Genomic DNA, 27,514 nt, shown 5'->3' with positions numbered 1-27,514 from the left:
AAGAAAACCAATGGAGATTTAAATAGGAATTAAAAATTCAGTCCTGCCTTCAAGGAGCTTTGGTCTTACAGGAAAGTCAGCCATGGACAAATAAATGCAATTATTAGTGGGTACTATGGAAATGTAGATACATTATACTAAGGACTCAAACAATGAAAGACTTGAGCTTTCTTAGAAGAAAGAATTCTTCACTAAAAAGGTAACTTAAAAGCTGATTTTTGTTTTTGGGGTTTTTTTGGGACAGGGTCTCGCTCTTTTGCCCAGGATGGAGTGCAGTGGCATGATCCCAGCTCACTACAGCCTCAAACTCCCAGGTTTAAGTGATTCTCCCATCTCAGCCTCCTGAGTAGCTGGGACCACAGGCACACACCACCGTGCCCAGCTCATTTTTTATATTTTTTGTAAAGATAAGGTCTCACATTGTTGCCCAGGCTGGTCTCAAACTCCTGGGCTTAAGCAATCTGCCTGCCCCAGCCTCCCAAAGTGCTGGGATTACAGGCATAAGCCACCATGCCCAGCCTAAGCTGATTTTTGAAAGGTATTTATCCTATCAAAAATGGGCAACAATAATAAAAGCTAATATGTAAGTACTTATTACATATATCAGCTACTGTGCTACATGCTAAAGACAGTGAATCAAACAGCTATGATCTCTGCCCTCATGGAGTTTATGTTTCAATGAAAGAGAGAGAAGAGAACAAGTACAGGTTGAATATCTCTTATCCAAAATGCTTGGGACCACAGTGTTTCAAATTCTGGATATTTTTCCAGTTATTGGAATATCTGCATTATATACTTGCTCAGTTGAGCATTCCCAATTTGAAAGTTTGAACCTGAAATGTTCCAGTGAGCACTTCCTTTGAGTGTCATGTTGACAGTCAGAAAGTTTCAGATTTTGGAGCATTTTGGATTTTTGTTTTTCAGATTTGGGACGTTCAACCTGTAATACCAAGAAAGTAAGATAAATACTGTAAGAAACAGAAGTATGCAGCACAATGGAACACTCGACAAGAATACCTAAAGACATTTAGGGTAGTCAGGGAGGGGCTCACAAGAGTGCAGGGACTGGTAGAGGGAAATGTTCCTAACAGAGGAAGGGCTAAAGATAAGACCAAGGAACTTGGCTTGTTCAGGAACTAATATTTCAATATACTAGTACAGAGTTTGAGAGCGGGGGGGAGCTAGAAAAAAGGCTAGAGATATAAGCTGGTGCCACATCATGCTGGTCTTTAAACAGCAAAGAGTTTGAATTTATCCTAATAGTAATAGTAAGCTGTTGAAGGGTGTTAAGCAGAGAAGGAACATGGTTAAATCTGTGTTACAAAAAAATCACTCCAGCCACAATGAGGAGGATTAGAAAAAGATGAAAGAAGCCAGGAAGACCTAGCGCAAGACATGACACTGGCCTGAACTAATCTATCTAGGTAGATGAATAAAGAGAAGTAAATATACTCCGTGTGTGTGTGTGTGTGTGTGTACCCAGTGACTGAGTGATACGGGGGGAGGGCACAGGAAAAATCATATGTAAGTCCCAAACTTCTTGCTTAGGACTTTATATAAACAGCAGTACCACTCACTGAGGTGGGAAATGCCAGAAGAGAATTAGGTTTGGTTTTGTTTGTTTGAGGTAGGGAGTGGGAGTAGGATGGGGAAAGAAAGGTTAAGTTATACATTTAATGAATAAATAGAGTGCCTGTGAGACTCTCAAATAGACATTCAGATATAAAAGTCTAGAGGCAAAGAGAAAGGATCAGGCTGCAGACATCTGTAGTCCTTAGGCAACTGAGGTGAGAGTGAAGAGAATATTCTGTAGAAAGGCAAAAAAAGGTCTAGGACAGAACCCTGAGATAGAATCTAGAGTAATATTAACAATTGGCCAGGCATGGTGGCTCACACCTGTAATCCTAGCACTTTAGTAGGAGGCCGAGGCGGGCAGATCACAAGGTCAGGAGTTCGAGACCAGCTTGGCCAATGTGGTGAAATCCTGTCTCTACTAAAAGTACAAAAATTAGCCTGACATGGTGGTGGGCGCCTGTAGTCTCAGCTACTAGGGAGGCTGAGGCAGGAGAATCGCTTGAACTTGGGAGGCGGAAGTTGCAGTGAGCCAAGATGGTGCCGCTGCACTCCAGCCTGGGTGACAGAGCAAGACCTGGACTCAAAAAAAAAAAAAGAAAGAAAAAAAGAAAACTACTAACAATTAAAGGGAAGCCTAAGAAAGGGGACTTGCATAATATGGAGAATTCAGCTCAAAGAGCAGATGTAAAAATGGAAGACTATGAAATCGCAGAAGTTAGGGAAAGAGTTTCAAAGGCAAGAAAATCAGCAATGCTAATTACTGCCAAATAAAGCAGTGAAGAAATTATTCCACCAGACTGAGCAATAAATGGATTCATGCCCCAAGAGCAATCAATTGACTGGCACAAGCCATAGACTGAGGAGTGAGTGGAAGTTGATGAAATAAAGCATGGACAACTCTTTTGAGAAGCTGGGTTTTGAAGGAAAAGTGTGAACAAAATTGGTAACTCAAGAAGGACATGGGACCAAGAGAAGGAGTATTTATGTGCACACAAATCTGTGTTAATGACTGCAAATGCATCTGAGCATGTGTATGGTACACAGGTGCACACATAGCAGCACATGAAACTGTAAATGAGAAGGAAAGAGTCTGAAGACTGAAAAATACAAGAATAAAAATCACAAAACAAGTCTCTGAAAAGGCAGATGATGCGCTACCAAGCATAAGTAAAGGGATTGTCTTAGGGAAAATGGCATTTCCATAGTAAGAGGAGAGATAATCAAAAGGATAGGTGTAATAACAGGTAAAAGCATTTTCAAATTTAGGACATCAACTTGAGGGAGTTCTCATCTGATGATTTCTCTTTTATGTAATATTTAAAAGACAAGGTCATCCACAGGCAGAGAAGACAGTATACAAGCAGAGATTTGAGAAGAGTAGAAAATGAAAATGGCCATTGCAGAGACCAGGGCAGTGTACCATCTTAGGAAATAATAAACTGTCAGCAAGGCTGAGGTTCTTGTTTAGGTTTGTGCCAAGAATTAATACAAGTACCAATGTGTAGAGTGTGTTTTTCTCCAGGTGCAGTCAATAGCCTGGAAATAGCATAAAAAGGGCAGACTGCTGCATTCAACCAGAACTAGAGTTTTGCCAAGCAGATATGACAGAACAGTGAGGCAAGCAACTCAAGGACACCTGTAAGAGTGTGGTTAAAGTGATGGACTATGGCATCTAAGCTGATCAGGAACGCAGTCAAGACTAGAAAGGGCAGATCGCAAGAAAGTAGATCCATGGACTAGAAAACCTAAAAAAGGGTACAAAGTCCACTAGGAATAACTGAGTAAAAGAGGAAAGGAGGTCATGGTTAGATAATAAAACATCTGAATGTAATATTTCAGAAGTAGAGCAATTCCTGGTGATTACAAGGCACAGTGGCTCTAAAATGGAGGGAGGTCATTGGAATTGTGTGGAAAGCTGCCAAATGGACAAGAAGGGAGAACAAGGCAGACAGAAGGTCTAAAATAACATGGTGTTCAGAGAAATGCAAGTAGTTTGACATTTCTAAAATCTAAGAGGCATAAAGATGAGGACAGAGAAGGGAAGAGCCAAATCATGTATGTCGTGGTAAAGAGAATAATCTTTATCTGGAATGCAATTTGCTCAGGATAAAAGCTGTCCTCAAATATCTGAATGGCTGTCATATTAAAAAAGAATTAGACCAGTTCTAGGAAATAGGAGGGTGGAAGGTACAAGGAAACAGACTAAAATAAAGAACAACATTCTAAATGAGTAAATAAATAGGCTGTCTTGAAAAAAACAAAAGTAAACTCTTTTTTACTAGAAGTGTTCAAGCAAAACTCAATGCTGATCAGCCTATAATGTTATACAAAGAATCAAAAAGGTGACCTTTAAGTCCCTTCCAACTCCAAGGAGGTAATAAGAAGCAGAAAGATAACACTTACCAATTCTACACCTATTACTCCTGCACCAATAACAACCATCTTTTCTGGAACTTTTTTTAAAGATAAAGCACCTGTAGATGACACTATTGTATCTTCATCAATCTGTAAGAAAAACAAAAGATATAATCAAAATAATCTGAAAAAACCTAGTACAGTCGACCCTCCATATCCATGGGTTCTGAATTTGCAGATTTAACCAACCATGCACTGAAAAATATTCAGAAAAAAAATTGATGGCTGCATCTGTACCAAACATGTACAGATGGGTTTTTTTTGTCATTATTCCCTAAACAATACGGTGTAAGAACTACTTGCATAGCATTTACAGTGTATTAGGTATTATAAGTAACCTAGAGATGACTTAAAGTATACAGGAGGAAGTATGCAGATTATATGCAAATACTATGTCATTTTATGTAAGGCACTTGAGCATCTGTGGGTTTTGGTATCCAAGGGGGGGTCCTGGAACCAATCCACGAAGGATATGAAGAGATAAATGTATTTATAAACTGTGATCTCAGCAGAATCACTAAAAATCCTACGTCATTTATTTGTTTTGAGGTATCTATATACCTAATTTCATCAAATCCCATTAAAAATGCTGACTTTAAATTTTATCCTCCAATATTCCAAACACAATGGTCAATTTTAACTTCATACTGTACTCAAACATATCTTAATATAAAGTGTTCTATAGCTGGTCAAAATCACTGCAGAATAAAGACAGGTAACTTCCCAAAGCTGAATGACCATCAAAATATAGTATTTCAGTCAGAAATCTCTCATTCAAAGTTCACAAATAGCATAAATAATTTATAAAACATATTTCTAAAGAAAAATTGTAATGGTTGTAAATTACGAAGCATAAATACCGTGATTCCAGGAAAAGGAGTAACTTCTGAACCCGTAGCTATAAGAATGTTCTTTGTATCAACAACCTGAGTGCCGCCATCAACTTTCGTAGCAGTGACTTGATTTTTGCCAGTTATCTTTCCATATCCATTGACATGAATAACCTTTATGAAATAATGTTTATAAATTCGCAAAGTTTAAAGTAATTTGTTTGATGAATCATTCCAAGGAAAAATTACTCTGTAAATAATTTATCTAAAACAAAATGCTTCCTTACTCAGTAATGCTACACCATGCAGCAAAACATGTGATATATGTCAGGGAAATCTATTTCAGGTTAGCAAGCTATTTTAAATTAAATAAATATTCCCCTGTAACCAAGTTCAAATATCATCACTCCATAATGCAAAGTTTAATGTGTATTCAAAGTAAAGCAGAAATCTGAATATTAAACACTGACCTTATTCTGTTTGAATAAGTGGGCAATTCCACCTGTTAAAGCTTTTACTGCAGTACTCTTCTGCTCCATCATCTTGTCTAAATTCAAGCGAACTTCGGACACTGTAATTTGTTAAATTAATCTTTAGTCCTTAGTTAAATTCTTGAAGCACTGTGCAGTGTTTTCCACTCACCAACTGGAAAATTTCAACCTAATGCTCATAAAAGCCAGTATTAAAGTTTCAAAATGTAATAACTTATAAATTATGGCTGACAAAGTTTAATCACCTAGGTTTTAATCACTCATTCAACTCAGAAGAGAACTCTGAAGCAACAGTATTGGATAAAAATGCTCAACTCAATTAAACTTTAGAGGTAAGAAGGGTATCTTAGAAAGTACCTCACGTAACAACCAACACATATCTTAGAGATAAGGAAAAAGAGACTGAAAGATTTCTGATTTACCCAGGGTCACAGAGCTAGGATGTAAAAGCCTTGCCTACAATGCAGGTCTCCCGACTACCCCTAGCTCTTCTTTCTTTACATCATTCCATTTTTCATCTAGTATGATATTCTATATGATTTAGTGCATACACATCATCTCTATATCCAATGGACTGCCTGTAAGTAGCCCCTCAAACCTACCTCTGTAAAGAAACAAATGAAGGAAAAGTAACAACCCAAGGTTATGACTAGGTCCTGCCCAGAAGAGACTACCTTTCTGGAAGTACCTACCAACAACAATAAGTGGAGACAAAAGATTAAAACAGCTCAAAAAGTATGTCAGGAGACAAGATATGTTATGAAATGTCCTTTTCCTTTTCCGCTATGCCTCACTCTTTCTCTCTAATTTTTCTACTACCAAAAGCTTAAGTGGGCCTTCCTTCCTTCCTCTATCTCCCCATAGTACTCAGGAATCCAGCCTTCTCAGTGATCTCCAGGTTTCAGGAAATGAAAACTGACTCTTCAAAAACACATAAAGGCAAACCTCAGGAAAAAGTTGGCAAAGGAACAGAAGATATAATGGTAGAAATCTGGATTTGCAGAGTTAGGCTTGGTTATACTTGGCTGGGAGAAATCTGGACTTAGGCCTTCCTTTTTAAGTAAATCTCTCCAAATTTTTGAGATTCTTTATTTTACTCTTCCTTCACTAAACATCTATTATACATACATTAGACACATTTAAGTCTTTAGACAGAAGAGCCAAGTCAAGCAGTCTGGCTATGTCATTAAGTATGAAAAGTATACTTACTTTCAATTCCTCTAGATGCAAAATCTTTTCCATGGGCCATATGGTAATAATGAGAGTTGTTCAATAAAGCCTAAAGGAAATTAAAAAGATTAAATTATCAAATATTCATGCATAGACTTCAAATAATCAAAAAGCACTTATGAAATGATAGTCTCTTTCTTTTTATTTTTTGAGACGGAGTTTCGCTCTTTTTGCCCAAGCTGGAGTGCAATAGTGCGATCTTGGCTCACCACAACCTCCGCCTCCCGGGCTCAAGCAATTCTCCCTCAGACTACAGGCATGCGCCACCACACCTGGCTAATTTTGTATTTTTAGTAGAGATGGGGTTTCTCCATGTTGGTCAGGCTGGTCTTGAACTCCTGACCTCAGGTGATCTGCCCGCCTCGGCCTCCCAAAGTGCTGGGATTACAGGCGTGAGCCACCGCGCCCAGCCGATATTCTCTTTCAAATGTTCTCACCACAAAAATGGTAGGTAATGAATACGTTAATTAGCTTGACCAAATTATTCCACATTATAGTCATAAATCATAACACCACTTTGTATGCCATAAATATATACAATTGTAATCTATCACTTTACAATAAAAATTTAAAAAGAAGTTAAAAAAAAAGACATGGCATTCTCTACATGGAATAGTATATGGGACTACACCCATTCAGTTTCTCTTATTAATCAAAGACAGACAATAATGATGTGAAAAACATTCAACAAACAAGAATGAAAAAGACTTTTACTTTCTTTAAAAGTAAAGGCATAAGTACACACTTCAGGGTGGCAGGTGAAAAAGGCAGTCATATTTACATACATAAAGGACCTAAAAGAATAATTTACTTACTATCTATTATCTGTTACATTGGTAAAGGAAAGATAAAGAGAAAAAACTAGAACATCAGAGTCTGTCTGAATGGAAAGCTAGGCATTCTGAGACAAGGAAGCTATTTCAGGAATGAGCGGCAGAATAGTGACAGCACTCTTTAAGTTTTACAAAAGAGAAGTGTGTTTTTTATCATTCTTTTTTTTCTCTGTGTGAAATGTGCCACAACTTGGATTGTTTTTTAACAAGTGTATTTGTCTAATCTAGTCTCAATCCATCCTTCTAGTTGGTTGCTAGCCAAAAACAATCTCTGCGCTGTACAAAACATATGCTCACCTTAGAAGGAATACAACCAACATTCAAGCACGTTCCACCAAGTGTTTCATTTTTCTCAACGCAGACTGTCTACAACCAAAGAAAATATTATTTAACTGCACATAACCCCAATGTTTCAGATCACTAAAATTCCAAATATATGTCTTAATTTGTCTACAAAACAAGCTATTTGAGCTGTGTTTTCACAGAGACTAAAATATGTAGTCCTTTATAATTTACCATTTGAATAATAATAAACTCTTTTGGGCTAACCCAAAAGTGAATTATTCTAAAAGATATTTTTGTGTGCTTAACATTACCAAATATACGCTTTTAGTTCCATCACCGTATCTTCCAAAGTGTGATTAGAAGTCAAAATGAAAAGTACTGGGAAGAGAAGAAAACTAATAGATTTCACTTTCCATTCCAAGAGAATACTATAACCAAATGAACCTAATCTTTATTAGTCTCAGGCTTACAAGTTATTTATAGAGTTAAGAAAGTATTTACCATGTTTTTGCCTGCAAAGTACTTTATACACATGATCAACCCTTCCCAAATTAAAATAAATCAATACTTAGTTGGAGTTCAAACCTTACCTTGAAGCCTAACTGGGCAGCTTTAATAGCAGCAACATATCCTCCAGGACCAGAACCTATAACTGTTACATCAGCATCAACTACAATAAAAGCAAATTGATATAAAATAGTAAATTGCTTAATAGTTACCAAAAAGAGCTCTTTGGAAGAGCAAACAAATAACCCAATACTTAAATCTCTTAGAGTACAAATCAGCATTTTCTACATAGTTTCTGCACTATTTTATTACTACTACTTCATGCTCTTTGATGCTACTGAAAAATGGCATAAATATTCAAATTTCATTTTCTGTTATCTTAAATTTCATTTTCTATTATTTTCTATTCATTACAACATGCAGAAACACAACTGAGTTCTGTAATACTAACATTGTATCCACTGACCTTCCTAAATTCTATTGATTTAATAACTGACAGGAATTTAGTGATACTGGAAGACAAGTATGTATGAAGCAAAGAGCCTGAGCTTTGGAATCTGACATTCTGGGCTTCAAATCTCAGCACTGCCAATGATTAGTTGTGTGAACTTGACCAAATGACTTAACCTTTCTGTAATATGGGGATGAAAACACTGCCTTCAATGAATGATATTAGAATTAAATAAGATAATTTTATATAATGCTTTAATATTTCCAATAAATTTAAGACCTATTACCTTTTTCAGGTCCTTAACTTCTGAAATATGAGGGAAAAAACAGCTTCCACGTAATATTTAACAAATATGTTTTGAACTTGCATATTGATATTTTTTGTATACTTTAAGATAATAGGCTAACCAGAATATTCAATTAACTACTGTGGCTATTTTTCAAATAAAGATAAAAAATTGAAAATTAATTTTGAGGCCGGGCGCGGTGGCTCAAGCCTGTAATCCCAGTACTTTGGGAGGCCGAGGCGGGTGGATCACGAAGTCAGGAGATCGAGACCATCCTGGCTAACATGGTGAAACCCCGTCTCTACTAAAAATACGAAAAACTAGCCGGCGTGGTGGCGGGCGCCTGTAGTCCCAGCTACTCGGAGGCTGAGGCAGGAGAATGGCGTAAACCCGGGAGGCGGAGCTTGCAGTGAGCCGAGATCGCGCCACTGCACTCCAACCTGGGTGACACAGCAAGACTCCGTCTCAAAAAAAAAAAAAAAAAAAGAAAATTAATTTTGATCAGTATCCTTAGGAGTGTAACAATCGTAATACTAATGTGCAAATAAGTTCAATTACTCCCATTCTTCTCAATCCAACTTCAAATAAAGTAACAATGACTTTTAAGAGGAAACAGTCTCCCTTTTCTTCCCCTTCCACTGTCCTGACAACCACAACTAGTCTAGCATTTAGCAATTCGTAACACATATTCACATATATTATCATGTTTGAGTCTCAGAATTTCCTATGAGGAAGATAAAGATGTCATAAATAAGACATTTCACAGAAGAAACAAGAAGTTCAAGAGAGGTCAATTAACTTGTCTAAGGTTAACTGGCAAGTGAACTGCAGAGACAAACTAAGCTTTTTGACTCTACTTCCAGTAGTCTTTCCATTATTCAATACTATTCCATTCCTCAGTTTTAACCATCATAAACTAAAATCCCAGAGAGCAATAATCAAGCTTTATAATCACTACCTAAGTGACCTTAGGTGAGTAATTTAACCTGCCTCATCTTTGTTTCCATACCTGGCAAAAGAAAGACCACAAAAAAATCTACTTCATAGAATAAAATAATGTATGTAATAATTTAGCATAGTACCTCTAGCACACATAGTAAGTATTCTATACATAGTAGGTATATTCTGACCTACAAAGAATACTATTCTAATTTGCATCACCGCCTCTCCCCAAAAACACACATCCCTAGAGTAATATCATTCAAAAACCTTTGCTGGCCTGAATAGAATCATAGAACCTCTGTGTTGGTGGATAACTAAGTTATTCAGCCCAATTATCCACAAAAATCTAAGAATCCCTCCTGCTGAATAAATGAAAGTACGAGATTTTCTTTGGTTATAGCAGATGATAACTGAGATAATACATGAAAAATATGTACAGTCATTTCAATATATGAAAAATTGCTTCAATTTTTACTGATCTATCTGTGCTTTTTAGCCACCCTGCGTGGTTCAGACTCAGGTTCAGAATTAAGTATCTAACAAAATGTATTTTTATTTTCAAATCTTGAACCAAGTGATAATCTACACAACATCCCTCAAATGGGTTCTAATTTTTAATTTCAGAGTAATGTAAATACAAGCTACAAAACAGGTTTCTTTGCTGAATTTTTAATGTCTTTTCTGATTAAAAATACAAGTTTACTGAATAAATTTAAATACACTAAATCAAAAAAAAAAAAAACCCCATCCACATTGCCATACAACCCAGAGAAAACTGTTTATAGGACCTCCCAATCTTTCCTCTAGGAAAGTTTTTATAAAATTCAATTTTTGCCATATTTTATATTCTTTTCTCATTCTTACATGAGCATATATATTTATAACATATTATTGCTATGATTCTCCAAAAACCCTTTTAATGACAATAAAACTAAATTAAATATTTTAAATTTTGAGTATATGTATTTTTGAGCATGTATCTTTAATCACTGATATGTAACAATTCTTATAGTAGGTCCATGGTACTAAAATGAAAAATAAATTTGGTTTGGAAAAGAACTGTTTTAGTAAGGTCAGGCGAAGTAAACAAGAGATAAAAGATAATAGCCAAAACCCTTGGGTTTCATTTCCCTATTCACTACGTAATCTTAGGGGTTATTTTTTTTTTTAAACTTCAGAAAATACCAAAAATTCAAGAGTTCCTCTCTCACTATAGATACTCGATGTAATATTCCATCACAATACCACTAAAGTGCTAAGATGCACAAAAATGAGAAAAAAGCAGACTCTTTATGTAAAGATCTGTCAACTGAGAATACAGGAGGGTATAAGCCAGGAACAAACTTTCAAAAACAAACCAGTATTTAGGGGAAGTATACACACATCTACAATATACTTTGAAATGTATCAAAAAATAAGATGGACTGATGGATAAACTGATGAGCACATATGTGGTACTGTAAGCACAGAAAATGTTAATGGAAGAAAATTATGGGTGTTCAATGTAAAATTCTTACAATTTTCTAAATGTTTGTAATTTTTCATAATAAAATGTCAGAAAAATAATCTAACTCTCACCTGTACCAAAGGATGCATACAAATGAAAGCTGACAACAAACGATTCTGACTCACCCTCTCCTTGTCAAGAAGAATTTTACAGGTTAGGTCCCATACATAAAGTTAAAAAATCAGAATACAGGCCAGCATGGTAGCTCATGCCTATAATCCCAGCACTTTGGAAGGCCGAGGCAGGTGGTCACCCGAGGTCAGGAGTTTGAGACCAGCCTCACATGGCGAAACCCCATCTCTACCAAAAATACAAAATATTAGCCAGGCGTGGTTGTGAGAGCCTGTAATCAGCTACTCGGGAGGCTGAGGCAGGAAAATCACTTGAACCCGGGAGGTGGATGTTGCAGTGAACCAAAACCGTGTCACTGCACTACTCCAGCCTGGGTAACAAGAGCGAAACTCTATCTCAGAAAAAAAAAAAAGGATACAGAAAAGTAGTTAAATGAAATACATTTATTTAAGGCAAGCCTGATGGAAAAATGGCAAATGACAGCTGAATAGCAATCTGTGTTTCAAGTGTCAGTGAAGTATCAGCTGATTCAAACATGGTCCTTTAGATTCTGAAATGTGTGCTCCTATCAGGTTTAAAGTATCAGGTTGATACTTTAAAAATACTGGAGTACAATAAGAAGTGACTGACTTGAACAAGGCAATTAATGTTATTAAAATTAACTCAAAGAAAAAAGGCAAGAAAAGTACTCTACAAATTCTCCAAGTGTTACATATTAGATCACTATAAGGAAAATAAGGCACCACATTATCCAGGCTACCACTGAAATAAAGGTGTTGTGTTACAAATCAATTTTAATCATGAATATAATTATAAGATGTATCTCAAGAAGTCAGTCTGTGTAATCCCAGCACTCTGGGAGGCCAATGTGGGTGGATCACTTGAGGTCAGGACTTCAAGACAAGGCAGGCCAACATGGTGAAACCCTATATCTACTAAAAATACAAAAATTAGCTGGGCATAGTGGTGCATGCCTGTAGTCCCAGCTACTCAGGAGGCTGACGCATGAGAATCTCCCGAACCTGCGAGGCAGAAGTTGCAGTGAACCAAGATCGCACCATTGCACCCCAGCTTGCATGACACAGTGAGACCCTGTTTCAAAAAAAAAGTCAGTCTACAATACCTAACACTTGGGTAGTGTACAATGTGCCAGTTACTGAGCCAGTCACGTGTACTGTCTTATGTAAGCCTCATTACATTTCTATGACATAGTTATTACTACCACTAACAGAGGAAGAAAAGGTTGAAAACAACTAAATAACTTGCATAAGACTACACAACTAGTAAGTAGTCTAGCCAGGATTCAAACAAGGTCCTCTAGATTCTGACATGTATGCTCCCACATACCATTATGTTCTATCACCTGCCAAAACACTCAGATGATCCCATAATCTCCTGGACAATCAAGAACTTCAATAAAATGACAAGAATATGCTTTACTATCAGAACAAAATCAAATAGTTATGACTCATCAGTACCTTCAATAACCTTACAATACAGTGAGGAAAAAGAGGTACATGTCAAAATGAAGATAAAACCAGATTTTTGGCTGGGCGTGGGGGCTCACACCTGTAATACTAGTACTTTGGGAGGCCAAGGCAGGTAGATCACCTGAGGTCAGGACTTCAAGACCGGCCTGGCCAACATGGTGAAACCCCGTCTCTACTAAAAATACAAAAATTAGCCGGGCATGGTGGCAGGTGCCTGTAATCCCAGCTACTCGGGAGGCTGAGGCAGGAGAATTGCTTGAACCTGGGAGGCGGAGGTTATAGTGAGCCAAGATTGTGCCATTGCACTCCAGTCTAGGAGACAAGAGCGAGACCTCGTCTTAGAAAGAAAAAAAAAAAAACAAAACCCAGATTTTTAAAAAGAAAAATCAAACAGGAAAAGAGATGTCATAAGGCAATAATCATTAATTACCAAATGTACTGAATATAAGAGCTACTTGGTAAGGTTTATTTCCTGACATTTTGTTGAGGGGTAAGGGAAGTTGTTTTTACATTGTCAATGGCCTTATTCTCCAGTCTTTTTCAGTAACCTCCTCCTATAGTGAACACTCTATACTTGTTATCACCCAAAACTGTTCAGCCTCTGAAATCAACACTCCACTTTCTGGTCATAACCTCCTGGTCCCTAAAGAAGAAATACAGTAAAAAAAGAAATAATCTGAAGTAAAACAAACCTGGGTTCCAAACTCTACCCCGGCTAAGTTCTTGGGCCAATTACTCAATCTCTCTGGGCTTTGATAACATGGGGATAATAGTAAGGATGACACCTGCAGCCTCAGAGAGTACACATGTTAAGATCCTAAGAAGGTGCCAGGTGCATACTGGTTACTCAGTGTTACTCCCCTTCTCAGATCCACCTCCAAACTTCAGTCCGGCAGCCTCCAGTCTCATTCACATCCTCCATTTTAGTCTACACAGTGCTACCACAGAGTTAAACCCAACTCAGATGTTATTCTCTTTGTTGTTATGCTCTATTGGTTCCCCAATCTCTTGTTAGATAAACCCCGTGTTCCTAAGTACAACATCCAAATTCCTTCAGTAACTATTTCTCCAGCCTCATCTCCTACCACGTTCTGTTTACTCACCAATACCATGCAGTTTAAGCCTCAGTAACAGTGAATTACTACTCTTAGCCTACATGCATAGAATTATGCTCATCTACCTATGTACGATCTGTTCCATCTACCTAGAAATAAACACTAACAGCACGCATTTCACATTACAAACACTACTTTAAGCTCTTGGGGGGGTGTGCCTGCACATGCTGTGTCGTTTGTGTGTATACATAAATGACAAAGCCCTAGTTCTTATAGTCTAAATAGGAAAAAAAAAAAAAAGAATTACAGTAAAAGGTCCAACCTGTAACCAGAGTTACTCTCAACCTTTTCAGCTATCAACATAATTCCTAAGGAAAGAATTACGTGACCATTCCCAATCCATATATATATAGATGTCATTACTCCCTATGCTTAGTCTGTGGACCCCTGTCACAATTATGTGTTGGATGTTTGTCTCCCCCAACTAAATTGTAAGCTCTATAAAAGCTGGGTCTTGTCCGTCTTGCTCACTGCTGTATTCCAGTAGTTAGCCCAGTGACTAACACATAGTAGATATTAGTATCTGTCGAAATAATAAATAAATGAATGAATGAGTGAACATGAGTGATATAAGTGCTACAAGTTTGATTAAGTGCTGTCATGAAATAAAAGGTTACATCAACAGCAACACACACAACTTTGCAAATTCTGATGAACCTGGTTCATAAGGCTATTCAGACATCTCTCAGATGTTGTAACCGAGACTGTATCATAGTAAGATTTGAACTTCTCAGGAGAGTCAATCAATACTCATGTAAGGAAGAAAACTGAATAAAACATTAACAGTGCAGGCTCTGAAGTCAAAAGGATTCTCCCAGCTCTGTCATTTCCTAGTTGAAAAACCTAACTCTTCCATCTATAAAATGGGGAGAACAGCAACACATAGGTAGTAGAAAGGCCATGAGGGTTAAATCTGTGCCCAAGACAGAGTTAAGCCCTTAGTGCATCAGTTAATATTATTATTGTTGTAGCTGGATACTTACTTTGTACAAGACACCATACCAGATGCTTTGCCACAGAGCAGTAACTAAAACAGACCTGGCCCAGGGTTCATTCATTCAATAAATATGTACTTATTACCTACTGTATCACTTTAGGTACAAAACAAGTCAGTCAGTCACACACAGTTCCTGCCCTGATGAAGTCTGCATTCCTGAGGAAAAGACAGTAAGCACATACCTCAGACAAACACAAGTATGTGTGTAAAATGTTTGTTACTGCATCCACTCAAAGCTTTTACACACTTTACCTACATGGGTACTAAGTGATTCATGATTTACTCAATGTCAAGGGATCCCCAAACTGATTGTGGAACGCTCAGCCTCATTCCACTAAAATCCAAGTTCTGGCTCAGGAGCTGCCTGGCAAATAGAAGGCACTGAATAATCTTTGTTGACTGATTCCAAAGGTATAAAAAACATCCTTTAGAAATGAAAATCTAACATCTCTCCTGTTATGTGAGTTGAGAAAATGAGATTCCCATTTAAAAAGAGACAAAGTGTATAAGAGGTCCAACTTTTCCCCTCATCATCATATTAGCTTTTTTTTAAAAAGGATTTCTTGAAAGCTAGGATAAATCACTCACTCACTCTTGGTCATGGGTGACTAGAATCCTCCCCCTTCCTCTAGAAATAAAATATCCAAAGTGATAATGGCTGGATAACAGTTGAGGATACAGGATTAAATTACTTCACAGAATGCAGGGAGACTGACAGTCACAGTTCCCCCAGATAATGATTTCTATAATTGAAGCTTTAAGACATTCGATTTTACTTATAATCCATATGGGTGAATTCAGTAAATGTCAAAACAGTTCATTTCAAATAATCAATATCCTTGGTACTGACAGGTCAAAATACTTCAATATAATCCTATTGATTTTCTGTTTTAAATACTTAAAAAAAATAAAACGCATATCCTTTACAGGAACTTCAAAAATATAAAAAAAGTATACAGGAGAAAATTCCATGATCCATAGCTTCCTTTTAAGGTACATCCTGCTAATCTTTAAAACATGCTTTTGATAAACCCATGAAGACTTTCATTCAGGATGTCAAGAAAGTCATCTCATCATTCTAAACAGTATTAAAATAACCAACACAACCTCACTCAATGGACAAAATTAACTTTTTAAATGTAAACATATGAAATTGCTGCCCTGCTCAAAACCTATTTCCCATCATACTTGGAGTATGATCCAAACTACTAGGCCTGGCTTATAAGGCACTCCATGATCTGTCTCCTGCCTACCTCTCTGATTTTACATTCTATGGGTTTCTGTTCCAGCCCCATCAGCCTTCTTGCTATTCCTTAAACTTCACAAGCTAAGTTCCACCTCAGACCTTTCTCAGTGTTGTTTCCCTCTGCCTGAAGTAACCTCAATCCGAGGTCGCCCCAACCAAAATTTTTAATGCAGGTGTTAGTAGTTTAAAGGTCCGTGGGTTTGTGTGATTTTTAGTTGCATTAATAGATTAAAGCTCCATAGGGTCTTCTCGTCTTATTGTTTTATGTCCGCCTCTTCGCGGGCAGGTCAATTTCACTGGTTAAAAGTAAGAGACAGTTAAACCCTCGTGGTGCCTTTCATGCGAGTCCCTATTTAAAGAACAAGTGATTATGCTACCTTTGCACGGTCAGGGTACCGCGGCCGTTAAACGTGTGTCACTGGGCAGGCAGTGCCTCTAATACTAGTAATGCTAGAGGTGATGTTTTTGGTAAACAGGCGGGGTTTGAGTTTGCCGAGTTCCTTTTACTTTTTTTAACCTTTCCTTGAGGCATGCCTGTGTTGGGTTAACAGTGAAGGTGGCATGGGCTTGTTTGTGCTTGTTATGCCTGGCTGTTAGATATCGGTGAGGCTTTCGGTCCGATTTAGGCTTATGCGGTGGAGAAAATATTCATGTTACTTATACTAGCATTATTGCTTCTATATGGTGATAGATTAATCCAATGTGGTGTGAGGAGTTCAGTTATGTGTTTGGTATTTTTGTGGTGGTTAGTGTTGAGCTTGAACGCTTTCTTAATTGATGGCTGCTTTTAAGCCAACTATGGCGATTGAGGGCTTTACTCTCTCCGTAAGGTTTTTTCCTAGTGTCTAAAGAGCTGTCCCTCTTTAGACTAGCAGTTAAGCTTACAGGGGGATTAGGTAGTTCTATAGGTAAGCTTAAGGTTGAACTAAGATTCTGTCTTGGATAACCAGCTATCACCAGGCTCGGTAGGCTTTTCACCTCTACCCAGAAATCTTCCCACTATTTTGCCACATAGATGGGTGCGCTCTTTTAGCTGTTTTTGGGTAGCTCGTCTGGTTTCGGGGGATTTGGCTTGTAGTCCTCTTTGTGAAATTGTTTCTAGCTAATTCATTATGCGAAAGGTACAGGGGTTAGTCCTTGCTGTTTTGTGCTTGGGTGGTTTTCTATCTTTCCCTTACGGTACTGTGTCTATAGCGCCAGATTAAAATTTCTATCGCCTATACTTTGTGTAGGTAAATGGTTTAGTGTGTGTTGGCTTGGTATTAGTGTTGGTTGTGCTTAGGGCTAGCATTGGCTCAAGGTAATCAAGTGGTATTGAGATCTTCTGGGTGTAAGCCGGGTGCTTTGTATTAAGCTATACCTTGATTTATCCAAGCGCACCTTCCAGTACGCTTACCATGTTACGACTTATCCTCTCTATATAAATATTAGGGCGTTTAGTTAGGATATTCCTTAAATATATTTGAGAGGAGTGACGGGCGGTGTGTGCGCGCTTTATGGCCTGGTTCAATTAAGCACTCTATTCTTAATTTACTGCTAAATCCTCCTTGGACCCCTAAGTTTCATAAGGGTTTTCGTGGGTTTTCTGAAATAGAAAATGTAGCCCATTTTTTACCGTCTCATGGGCTACACCTTGACCTAACGTATTCGCGGCAACGGCGTTTGCGCTCACTTTGTGGCCCTCATTAGGGTTTGCTGAAGATGGCGGTATATAGGCTGAGCAAGAGAGGGTAGGGTGGATCGGGGTTTATCGATTACGGAACAGGCTCCTCTAGGGGGATGTAAAGCACCGTCAAGTCCTTTGAGTTTTAAGCTGTTGCTTGTAGTATTCTGGCGAGTAGTTTTGTTATCTAACTACTGAGGTTTAGGGCCAAGCATAGTGGGGTGTCTAATCCCAGTTTGGGTCTTGGCTATTGTGTGTTCAGAAGCTTTAAAGCCACTTTCGTAGTTTATTTTACATTAGCTAGGGTTTTACAGTTTAGGTGGAGTTTAGCTTTATTATGTTAGATCTTAAACACCCTCTACGCCGATCCCTATTAGCTGGGGTTAATCGTGTAACCGCGGTGGCTGGCACGAAATTGACCAACCCTAAATATAGCATGGCTTAGTTGAACTTTCGTTTATTGCTAAATACTTGTCACTGCTGTCTCCCGTGGGGGTGTGGCTAGGCAAAGCGTTTTGAGCTGCGTGTGCGTGCTTGATGCTTGCTCCTCTTGGTCATGATGATTTATAGGGCGTCTTCACTGGAGCGGGGATGCTTGCATGTGTAATCCTGCTAAGAGCTAATAGAAAGGCCAGGACCAAGCCTATTTGTTTATGGGGTGTGTAAGCCCATCTAGGCATTTTCAGTGTCTTGCTTTGGGTGGGTTTAAGCTACATAAACAGGGGTGTTAGTATGGTTGTGGGGCAGCTTCTTTCGGGTTGTGTGAGATGGGTCTATTGTGGGTTGGTGTAAGGGGTGTTTAGTGAAGTAAATGTTTGTTAGTTGAGAGAATGGCAGTTGGAGTTATGTACACCCAAAAGATAAAAACGCGAGCTCTGATCGGAAATATTAAGACTTTTGTTTTTGGGGTTTGGCAAGAGTGGGTTTTGGGTGAAGGTCGGAGACGGGGGGTGGGGGGGTTTGACGAGGTGTGGTTGTGGTTTGATTAACAGGATAAGAATGGTATTTGGTTAAGGTAATTATTGGTATGTCCTACAAGCATGAATTAAATAACACCCTGCTAAAGTTTGTGTGGAGCTAGAATATTGAACCGTAGGTGCGATTAATGATTGCATGTACTAGGAATCAAAGACAGGCGCATACAGGACGAGATGTGGTGGGAGTCAGCATTCTGCGATGGGGTTGCGTGCAGACCAGAGATAAAAGATACCAAATGCATGGAAATCTCCCGTGACTGGTTAATAGGGTGATAGACCCGTGATCCATCGAGATGTCTTATTTAAGGGGAACGTGTGGGCGATGTTGGTTGTTATGGCCCTGAGGTAAGAACCAGATGCCGGATACAGCTCAAGTATAGCTACCCCCACGAGTTATGGGCCCGGAGCGAGGAGAGTAGCACTCTTGTGCGGGATATTGATTTCACGGAGGATGGTGAACAAGGGATTCCTAAGTGAGGGGGGGCATCCGTGGTGAGGAGGATTATTTAATAGATATGTGCTATGTCCGATGAACGATCTAATGTACTATGGACGATTGACATAAGTTGGTTTGGTCGATATTCATGTGGAGGACAGGTTAAACTTTGGACTAAGTCATGTTATGTGTTACTGTTGAGGTTATACTAGAGTACTTGCTTGTAAGCATGTTGTTTGGCAGGTATTGTGTTGATATGTAATGATATGTTCTATGTACAGTCAAGCATATATAGTACTATATATTATACATGTTGGCTAGCAGTAATGCACGAATTACATAGTAGTATTATGAGTAGGTTAATACTAGGACTGTGCTATGGAGTTTATACAACATAAGAGTGCAGAAAGTAGTTTAAGTTAGAATGCCAGCTTTGGGTGTTGGTGGTGGAGCTAGATGCTTTCTTTTTGATTGCCCTAGGAAGGGTGTTCATTTCTGGTTTACAAGGCCAGTGTATTAGTTTATACTACGAGGGCAAGTTCATTTGAGTAGGTTGTTTTCAATTAGGGAGGCCAGTGGTATTAGGATTAGAATTGTAGTGAAGTATATAATGGATGCTACTTGGCCGATAGTGATAAGGGGTTGGGTTACCGGTTGGCTTCCAATTCAGGTAAGGGTCAGTAGGATTGTGATTAGGAGTCAGAATAGGAATTGGCTGAGTGGGCGGAATATTATGCTTTGTTGTTTGGATTTGTGAAGTATGGGGATGGCTGCTAAGATGAGGATTGATAGGAATAATGCTAGTACACCTCCTAGTTTGTTAGGGATAGATCGTAGGATTGTGTATGCAAATAGGAAGTATCACTCTGGTTTGATGTGTGGGGGAGTGTTTAGTGGGTCGGCTGGGGTGTAGTTATCTGGGTCGTTTAGGAGGTTGGGTGAGAGTAGTGTTAGTGTCGCTAGGATGAAGAGAAGGAGGATCAGACCTAGGATGTCTTTGATTGTGTAGTAGGGGTGGAAGGCGATTTTGTCCGAGTCGGAGGAAATTCCACAAGGGTTGTTTGATCCTGTTTCGTGTAGGAATAGTAAGTGTACGACTGTGAGGGCGATGATGATGAAGGGTAGGATAAAGTGCAGGGTGAAGAATCGTGTGAGGGTGGGGCTATCAATGGCGTATCCTCCTCAGATTCATTGGACAAGGTTAGTTCCGATGTACGGGATTGCTGATAGTAGGTTTGTGATTACCGTTGCTCCTCAGAATGATATTTGGCCTCATGGAAGAACGTAGCCCATGAAAGCTGTTGTTATGGTTATAAGAAGGAGTACAATGCCGATGTTTCAGGTTTCTAGAAGGAGGTATGAGCCATAGTAAAGGCCTCGGCCGATGTGCAGGAAAAGGCAGATGAAGAGCATAGAGGCACCATTGGTGTGGAGATAGCGGGTAATCCAGCCATAGTTTACGTCTCGGGTGATGTGTGCAATTGAGGAGAAGGCGGAGGAGGTGTCCGGTGAGTAGTGTATTGCTAATAGTAGACCTGTAATGATTTGTAAGGTTAGACAGGCTGTGAGAAGTGAGCCGAAGTTTCATCATATGGAAAGGTTGGGTGGGGTGGGTAAATCAATGAGGGAGTGATTGATTGTTTTTATGATTGGGTTGGATTTGCGTATTGGGGTCATTGGTGCTTTTATAGTTGAAGTACAACGATGGTTTTTCATGCCGTTAGTTATGGTTGGAGTCCATGTGGAAGCAATGGCGTATATTTTGTTTGCATTGAGTGTTTTATTGGTTATGGGGTTTGTGGGGTTTTCTTCTAAGCCTTCTCCTATTTACGGGGGTTTAGCGTTGATTGTTAGTGGTGTGGTTGGTTGTGTGATCGTTTTAAGTTGTGGGGGGGTTTATATGGGTTTAATGATGTTTTTGGTTTATCTGGGAGGTATGATGGTTGTTTTTGGTTATACTACAGCAATGGCTATTGAAGAGTATCCTGAGACATGGGGTTCGGGGCTTGAGGTATTGGGAGGTCTTTTAGTAGGGTTAATAATGGAGGTGATGTTAGTTTTATGGGTTTTAAGTTTGGATGAGGCGGTAGTGGTGGTGGTTAGTTTTAGCGATACTGGTGATTGGGTGATTTTTGAGGGGGAGGGGTCAGGGTTGATTCGGGGTGATTCTATTGGTGCGGGTGCTTTGTATGATTATGGGCGTTGGTTGGTGGTAGTTGCTGGTTGAACGCTATTTGTTGGTGTGTATGTTGTAATTGAGATTGTTCGGGGCAACAGGCTATATTATTAGGAACAGGGCCAGGGTGAGGGGGATAAGGAAAGAAAGGGAATAGAGTTTGATTATGCCTTTTTGGGTGGTTATAGTTATGGAAGCGGTGATGTGTGCTTGTGAGATTGTTTTAGGTATAGATTTTTCTAGTCATGTTGAGTCTAGTAGGAGGAGGGCCAAGTTTTGGCTTATGAGTAGGTTTTGATAGGGGATTGTGCGGTGAATTGTGGTGGGAAAATATCCTAGTATGTTGGAGAATTTGAATACTTGTGATGGGTTTTTTATTTTTAGTTTGTTTGTTATGAGGGTGAGGTCTAGGGCTGCTAGGAAGCCTAGGGCAGTTGCGCACAGGGCTGAGAGTTTTAGGTAGAGGGGTATTATTGGTTGGGGGGGTGAGGTTGGGGGGATGTTGCTGGTGATAAGAAATCCTGTAACCATGCTGCCTATTGTGAGGCGTTTAATTGGGTTTAATAGGGTGGGGTTATTTTCGTTGATATTTGTTAGGGCTGGAAAACGGGGTTGTCCTGTCAGGGTGAGGAGGATGGTTCGAGTGCTGTAGGCGCTTGTTAGGGAGGTAGCGATGAGAGTAATAAATAGGGCTCAGGCGTTGGTATATGACGTGTTTGTGGCTTCGATGATGAGGTCTTTGGAGTAGAAGCCTGTGAGGAAGGGTATTCCTGTAAGTGCTAGGTTGCCAATGATTATGGAAGTTGAGGTGAGGGGTATTGTTTTGAATAGGCCCCCTATTTTTCGAATGTCTTGTTCGTTGTTTAGGTTGTGGATAATGGATCCGGAGCATATAAAAAGTATGGCTTTAAAGAAAGCATGGGTGCAGATGTGTAGGAATGCTAGGTATGGTTGGTTGATGCCAATGGTGACTATTATTAGACCTAGCTGGCTTGAGGTGGAGAAGGCTACAATTTTTTTAATGTCGTTTTGTGTGAGGGCGCAGATGGCTGCAAATAGGGTAGTGGTAGCTCCCAGGCATAGTGTAAGATTTTGAATTATTGTGTTGGTTTCTATCAGAGGATGGAAGCGGATGAGTAAGAACACTCCAGCAATGACTATCGTACTGGAGTGAAGTAGGGCTGAGACTGGAGTTGGGCCCTCTATGGCAGAAGGTAGTCAGGGGTGAAGGCCGAATTGAGCTGATTTTCCTGCTGCTGCTAGGAGGAGGCTTACCAATGGAAGGGAGCTTGAGTTGGAGTTTAGGGCTAGTATTTGTTGGAGGTCTCATGAGTTGTAATGTAGGAGAAATCATGTTATGGCCAGGATAAGACCAATGTCGCCAATGCGATTATATAGGACTGCTTGGATGGCTGCTGTGTTGGCGTCTGTCCGAGCGTGTCATCAGCTAATTAGGAGAAAAGATATAATTCCTACACCCTCTCAGCCGATAAAGAATTGGAAAAGGTTGTTGGCAGTGACTAGAATTAGTATGGCTGTAAGGAAAATAAGGAGGTATTTGAAGAATTGATTGATATTTGGGTCTGAGTTTATGTATCATAGCGAGAATTCTATAATGGATCAGGTGACGAATAGTGCGATTGGAATAAATATTATAGAGAAGTAATCTAGTTTAAAGCTTAGTGTTAGGTCTAATGTTTGGGTTATTATTCAATGTCAACTTCAAATGGTTGTTTCTTGGTTTAGGAGGATGAATAAAGTTGTTGAGGGGAGGCTGGTAATAAAAGCACATATTACGGTTGTTTTTACGTAGTCTGGGTATGAGCGTTTTTTATAGGGGTTGATGAGGGTGGCAAAAATTGGAAGGGTTAGGGAGATGAGGGTTGTTATTATGATGGGGGTGTGCATGATTATTACTTTTATTTGGAGTTGCACCAATGTTTTTGACTCCTAAGGTCAACGGATAGCTGCTATCCTTTAAAAGTTGAGAAAACCGTAGCTTTAGGTACGGAGGCATGGATTAGCAGTCCTTGTGAGTTTTCTCGGTAAATAAGAAGTGGTAAGCTTCTATAGTTAGACTCACAATCTAATGTTTTAGTTAAACTATATCTACAGGAAGTAAATCCCAGGATGATGTTGGGGTTGAGAGATAGAAGGATAATTGGAGCGAGGTGTATGAATATTAATATGTTTTCTCGTGTGAAGGGGGGTTTTATATTGATTATGTGGTGTGTGAGTGTTCCTCGTTGTATTGTAATGAACATGTGGAGAGAGTAGAGGGCTGTGATCAGTATATTAAGGCCTGTTAATACAATGGTGATATGGGATCAGGAAAATGAAGTTGTGATTACAAAGAGTTCGCCTAGTAGATTAATAGTGGGAGGTAGGGCAAGGTTAGTAAGGCTTGCTGCGAGCCATCAGAAGGCTATTAATGGAAGCAGAATTTGAAGTCCTCGGGATAGTAGTATGGTACGGTTATGAGTGCGCTCATAGTTTGAATTGGCCAAGCAGAAGTACATGGAAGAGGTGAGCCCGTGGGCGATTATAAGGACGGTTGCGCCGGAGAAGCTTCAGGGGGTTTGGATGAGAGAGGCTACAATTACAAGGGCTATGTGGCTTACAGAAGAGTATGCGATAAGTGATTTTAGATCTGTTTGTCGGAGGCATGTTAGGCTTGTTATGATTATGCCCCATAGGGATAGTATGAGGAATGGGTAGGCTATGTATTCTGTTAAGGGGTTGAGGATGGGAGTAAGTCGTATTATGCCATAGCCGCCTAATTTTAGGAGTACTGCGGCAAGGACTATTGATCCTGCAATGGGGGCTTCAACATGGGCCTTAGGGAGTCACAGGTGTAAACCATAGAGGGGTATTTTTGTCATAAAGGCTATTATGCATGCTAGTCAGGTAAAGTTGTGGGACCAGGTGGTTGTTAGTTTTTGGTCTGTGAGTGTTAGTAGTGTGATGTTTAATGAGCCTGTGTTGTTGTAGGTGTGACTTAGTATGATGAGTAGGGGTAGAGAGCCAGTTAGTGTGTAGAATAGAAAGTATGTGCTTGCGTTAAGGCGTTTTGCTTGGCTACCTCATTTAGTAATGATAATTAGGGTGGGGATAAGGGTGGTTTCAAATAGAATGTAGAATATAATTAGTTCTGTGGTCATGAATGTCAGAATTAAGGTGATTTGCAGGAGAATTGTTGTGAAGAGGAAAAGTTTTTTTTGTGAGGGGGGTTCGTTGCATAGGTGATATTGGCTTGCTGTAAAGCAAGGATCCAGCCCAGACATCATCTCCTCAAAAAGGCCTTTCCTGACACTGTATCTAAAATTATCTCTCTTTCTCCCTATCACCTGCTTTAATTGTCAGTTACTTCCCAAAATATTTATCCGTTACTTATATATTGTCTGTCTTTTATCACCAAATTACAAGTTTCACAAGAGCAGGGTTTTACCTTGTTCACCGCCTGGAACACACTAGCTCAACACACATTCAAACGAATAAATACATAAACAAATGAACTATAAGACACTTAACATAAGTTATTCCAATATTCACTTACTTTTACATAGAAACAAAAATGAACTGTCAACTAACGTGATGAAAAAAATGTTTTACTTAAGTACTTACTCAGCTGATCTGCGTAAGTTCTCAGAGGCACTGCAGAAAGTCCCTGTAGGCCATGAGATATTCGATTGAAATGGCCCCTCTAGAAAAAGAAAATGTTCCTACTATGTAAGATATGAATTCAAAACATAGAACTACTTAAGGCTGATGAAAACAGAACAATTTTTGGCAAATGTATCAAGCAAGGATTATTAGTGTATCTTCTTCCATTGCCACACAGAAGTTACAGATCAATTTTCCCTCTTTGACGATAACTCTTTGACGATAACTAATCATTTGAACTTTTCAGTCTCAGCTTGCCACACCCATCTTTTTATTATGAATAGTCAACAAACCATCTCATACTTAATTTTAAAAATGTATTCAATGGTATTTTTATTCAATTTTCAGAAAACATGGCTAATTATTAGTTCCAGGGATCATTTTAATGTCATAAAGCTCTGAGCCAGCCGTGGTGGCTCACGCCTGTAATCTCAACACTTTGGGAGGCTGAAGTGGGCGGATCACCTGAGGTCAGGAGTTCCAGACCAGCCTGGCCAACATGGTGAAGCCCCGTCTCTACTAAAAATACAAGAGAATTTGCCAGGTATAGAGGCGGGCGCCTGTAATCCCAGCTACTCGGGAGGCTGAGGCAGGAGAATCGCTTGAACCCGGGAGGCGGAGGATGCAGTAAGCCGAGATCGCACCACTGCACTCTAGCCTGGACGTCAGAGTGAGACTCCGTCTCAAAATAAATAAATGAATAAAGCTCTGGAAGTTCTAACTTAAATACTTGAATAATCTATACATGATAATCCTTTTACCTGTAATTTTTGTTTCCTAACTTTAAGCCAGCATGTATATATAGTCCATATTTACTTAGAACCATCTATGAAGATGTTCCTGAGCCATCAACTAGGAATAGCAAATTAGACAAGGTAACTTAGGAAAATGCAAAGTAGTGTACTTACGTTCTGGAGCTACGACAGTTTGATAAAACTCATCATCTCCCTAATCTCTATATATGGATGGCTACCATTTCCTAAGGGCAATGAGGCAGAAAGAAAGAAAGCAAACAGTCCCTGCTTCTATCACAGTAGGAAAATGGGCAGCAGTGACAAAACTACTCCAAGGCAACTCTTAACACTTGAGGTCAGGACAGCAAACCCAAAGAGCAGCCGATTGTCAATCTTAGAGTTTTAGTCCCACCTCCGCCGCTCCCTAAAAGCATGACTTATAGAATGTTACATTAATTTTTGGGAACGCAGGTTCCTCATCTCTGAAACAAAGGGGTTTGATTGCTATATTATTTTTGAGGTCTCCACCAATATAGTACCCGGCCACGGTCTCACATACACACAATTTGGCTGTGTCTGGCAGGCAGGTTAAAAAGGAAAGTTGTTCTGATAACCTACTGCAATTAAAGATTTAAATATCCAGAAAGACCTGAGAGATGGCAATGAACACCAGCTGAAAGCTGCCAACACTGACAAGACCTTAGGGGAATTCCGAGGGCTTTCTGTTGGAGCTGACTGGGTCTGAACCATTCAAGAAGTGACCCCAGGGTTACCTGCCCACTGCATAAAATGAGGCCACTCAGGGGTCAGAATTAGGATGAGAAAAAGGCAGAGGGTATAAAGAGCCAGACTATACGGGACGTGGGTGGCTTACACTTCCTCCAAGGTAGAGGCCTCTGTGTGACCGGGATGGCCCTCGGCCCAGGCTTGGGGGTGTGGCATGTGTAACCGCCGGCCGTCACACAACCTGAAAGGACTCGCCACAGCCTGGGCCCAGGCCCGTCCCTCGCCTGCTGCCGCCGCAGGAGAAGCTGCTACCTCGGAGCCTAGGGCCGGGCTGAGCCGGTGCAGAGGCGGGGCCAGGGGTGGTGAGGGACAGGCGCCTGGGCTCCGCCAGGCCAACGGGCTTAGGCCGCGTCCCGGACCCACAGAGCGGGACCTTCCGTGCCTCTGGCTCAGCACGACCCCACCTACTCGGCCCTCACCTTGGCCAAGGAGCAGTACACACGACTCCAGCTCTGCATTCTTCCGCTGTATCTTCCCTTCCGCCAATGCTTTCACCTCCGCTGGGCGCCTCCGCCGCCTCACCAAGGTCTCCCCGCCCTGCGCATGCACAGGCGCAGTTACGTTTTCGCCCGGGAGCCGCGCGATTGGCCCGCGCGGTTCTACCGTAAGAGGTGTTCCTGTCAGGCTAGGCGTCGTACGCTGTCGTAAGGAGCGTAGTGCTTTGTCGCAGCGGGGGTGGTGGTGGGAAAGACTTAGGGGCGGTGTCAAAATGTCGAGCTACAATGTATTCTTATACTTGGAAGATGAAATAAACAAATAAAACTATCGTTTGCCTAATGCACGCTACAGACAGTAAAGCGTGACAAG

General features: G+C 39.9%; 1 protein-coding gene across 2 annotated transcripts in view; it reads right to left on the bottom strand.

The window, feature by feature from the left end:
• DLD (dihydrolipoamide dehydrogenase) overlaps positions 1-27,241 on the bottom strand; it is a 51,776-nt gene extending 24,535 nt beyond the window's left edge. For both annotated transcript variants that reach the window (XR_012432789.1, XM_005550508.4), the window contains exons 1-8: positions 27,127-27,241; positions 25,149-25,227; positions 8,250-8,329; positions 7,672-7,740; positions 6,521-6,590; positions 5,291-5,391; positions 4,851-4,994; positions 3,979-4,080 (exon numbers count right to left, since the gene is read on the bottom strand). Coding sequence is in view for 1 of the 2 variants with exons in the window: in XM_005550508.4 (XP_005550565.3) it covers positions 3,979-4,080; positions 4,851-4,994; positions 5,291-5,391; positions 6,521-6,590; positions 7,672-7,740; positions 8,250-8,329; positions 25,149-25,227; positions 27,127-27,165 (684 nt within the window). In the remaining variant the exon portion in view is untranslated. The remainder of the gene's footprint in view (positions 1-3,978; positions 4,081-4,850; positions 4,995-5,290; positions 5,392-6,520; positions 6,591-7,671; positions 7,741-8,249; positions 8,330-25,148; positions 25,228-27,126) is intronic.
• Between the last annotated feature and the right edge of the window lie 273 nt (positions 27,242-27,514).

The sequence above is a fragment of the Macaca fascicularis genome, chromosome 3, assembly GCF_037993035.2.
Source record: "Macaca fascicularis isolate 582-1 chromosome 3, T2T-MFA8v1.1".
Classification (NCBI taxonomy): domain Eukaryota; kingdom Metazoa; phylum Chordata; class Mammalia; order Primates; family Cercopithecidae; genus Macaca; species Macaca fascicularis.
The sequence above is the reverse complement of the archived record's forward strand: the minus strand, read 5'-3'. Positions and strand labels throughout refer to the sequence as shown.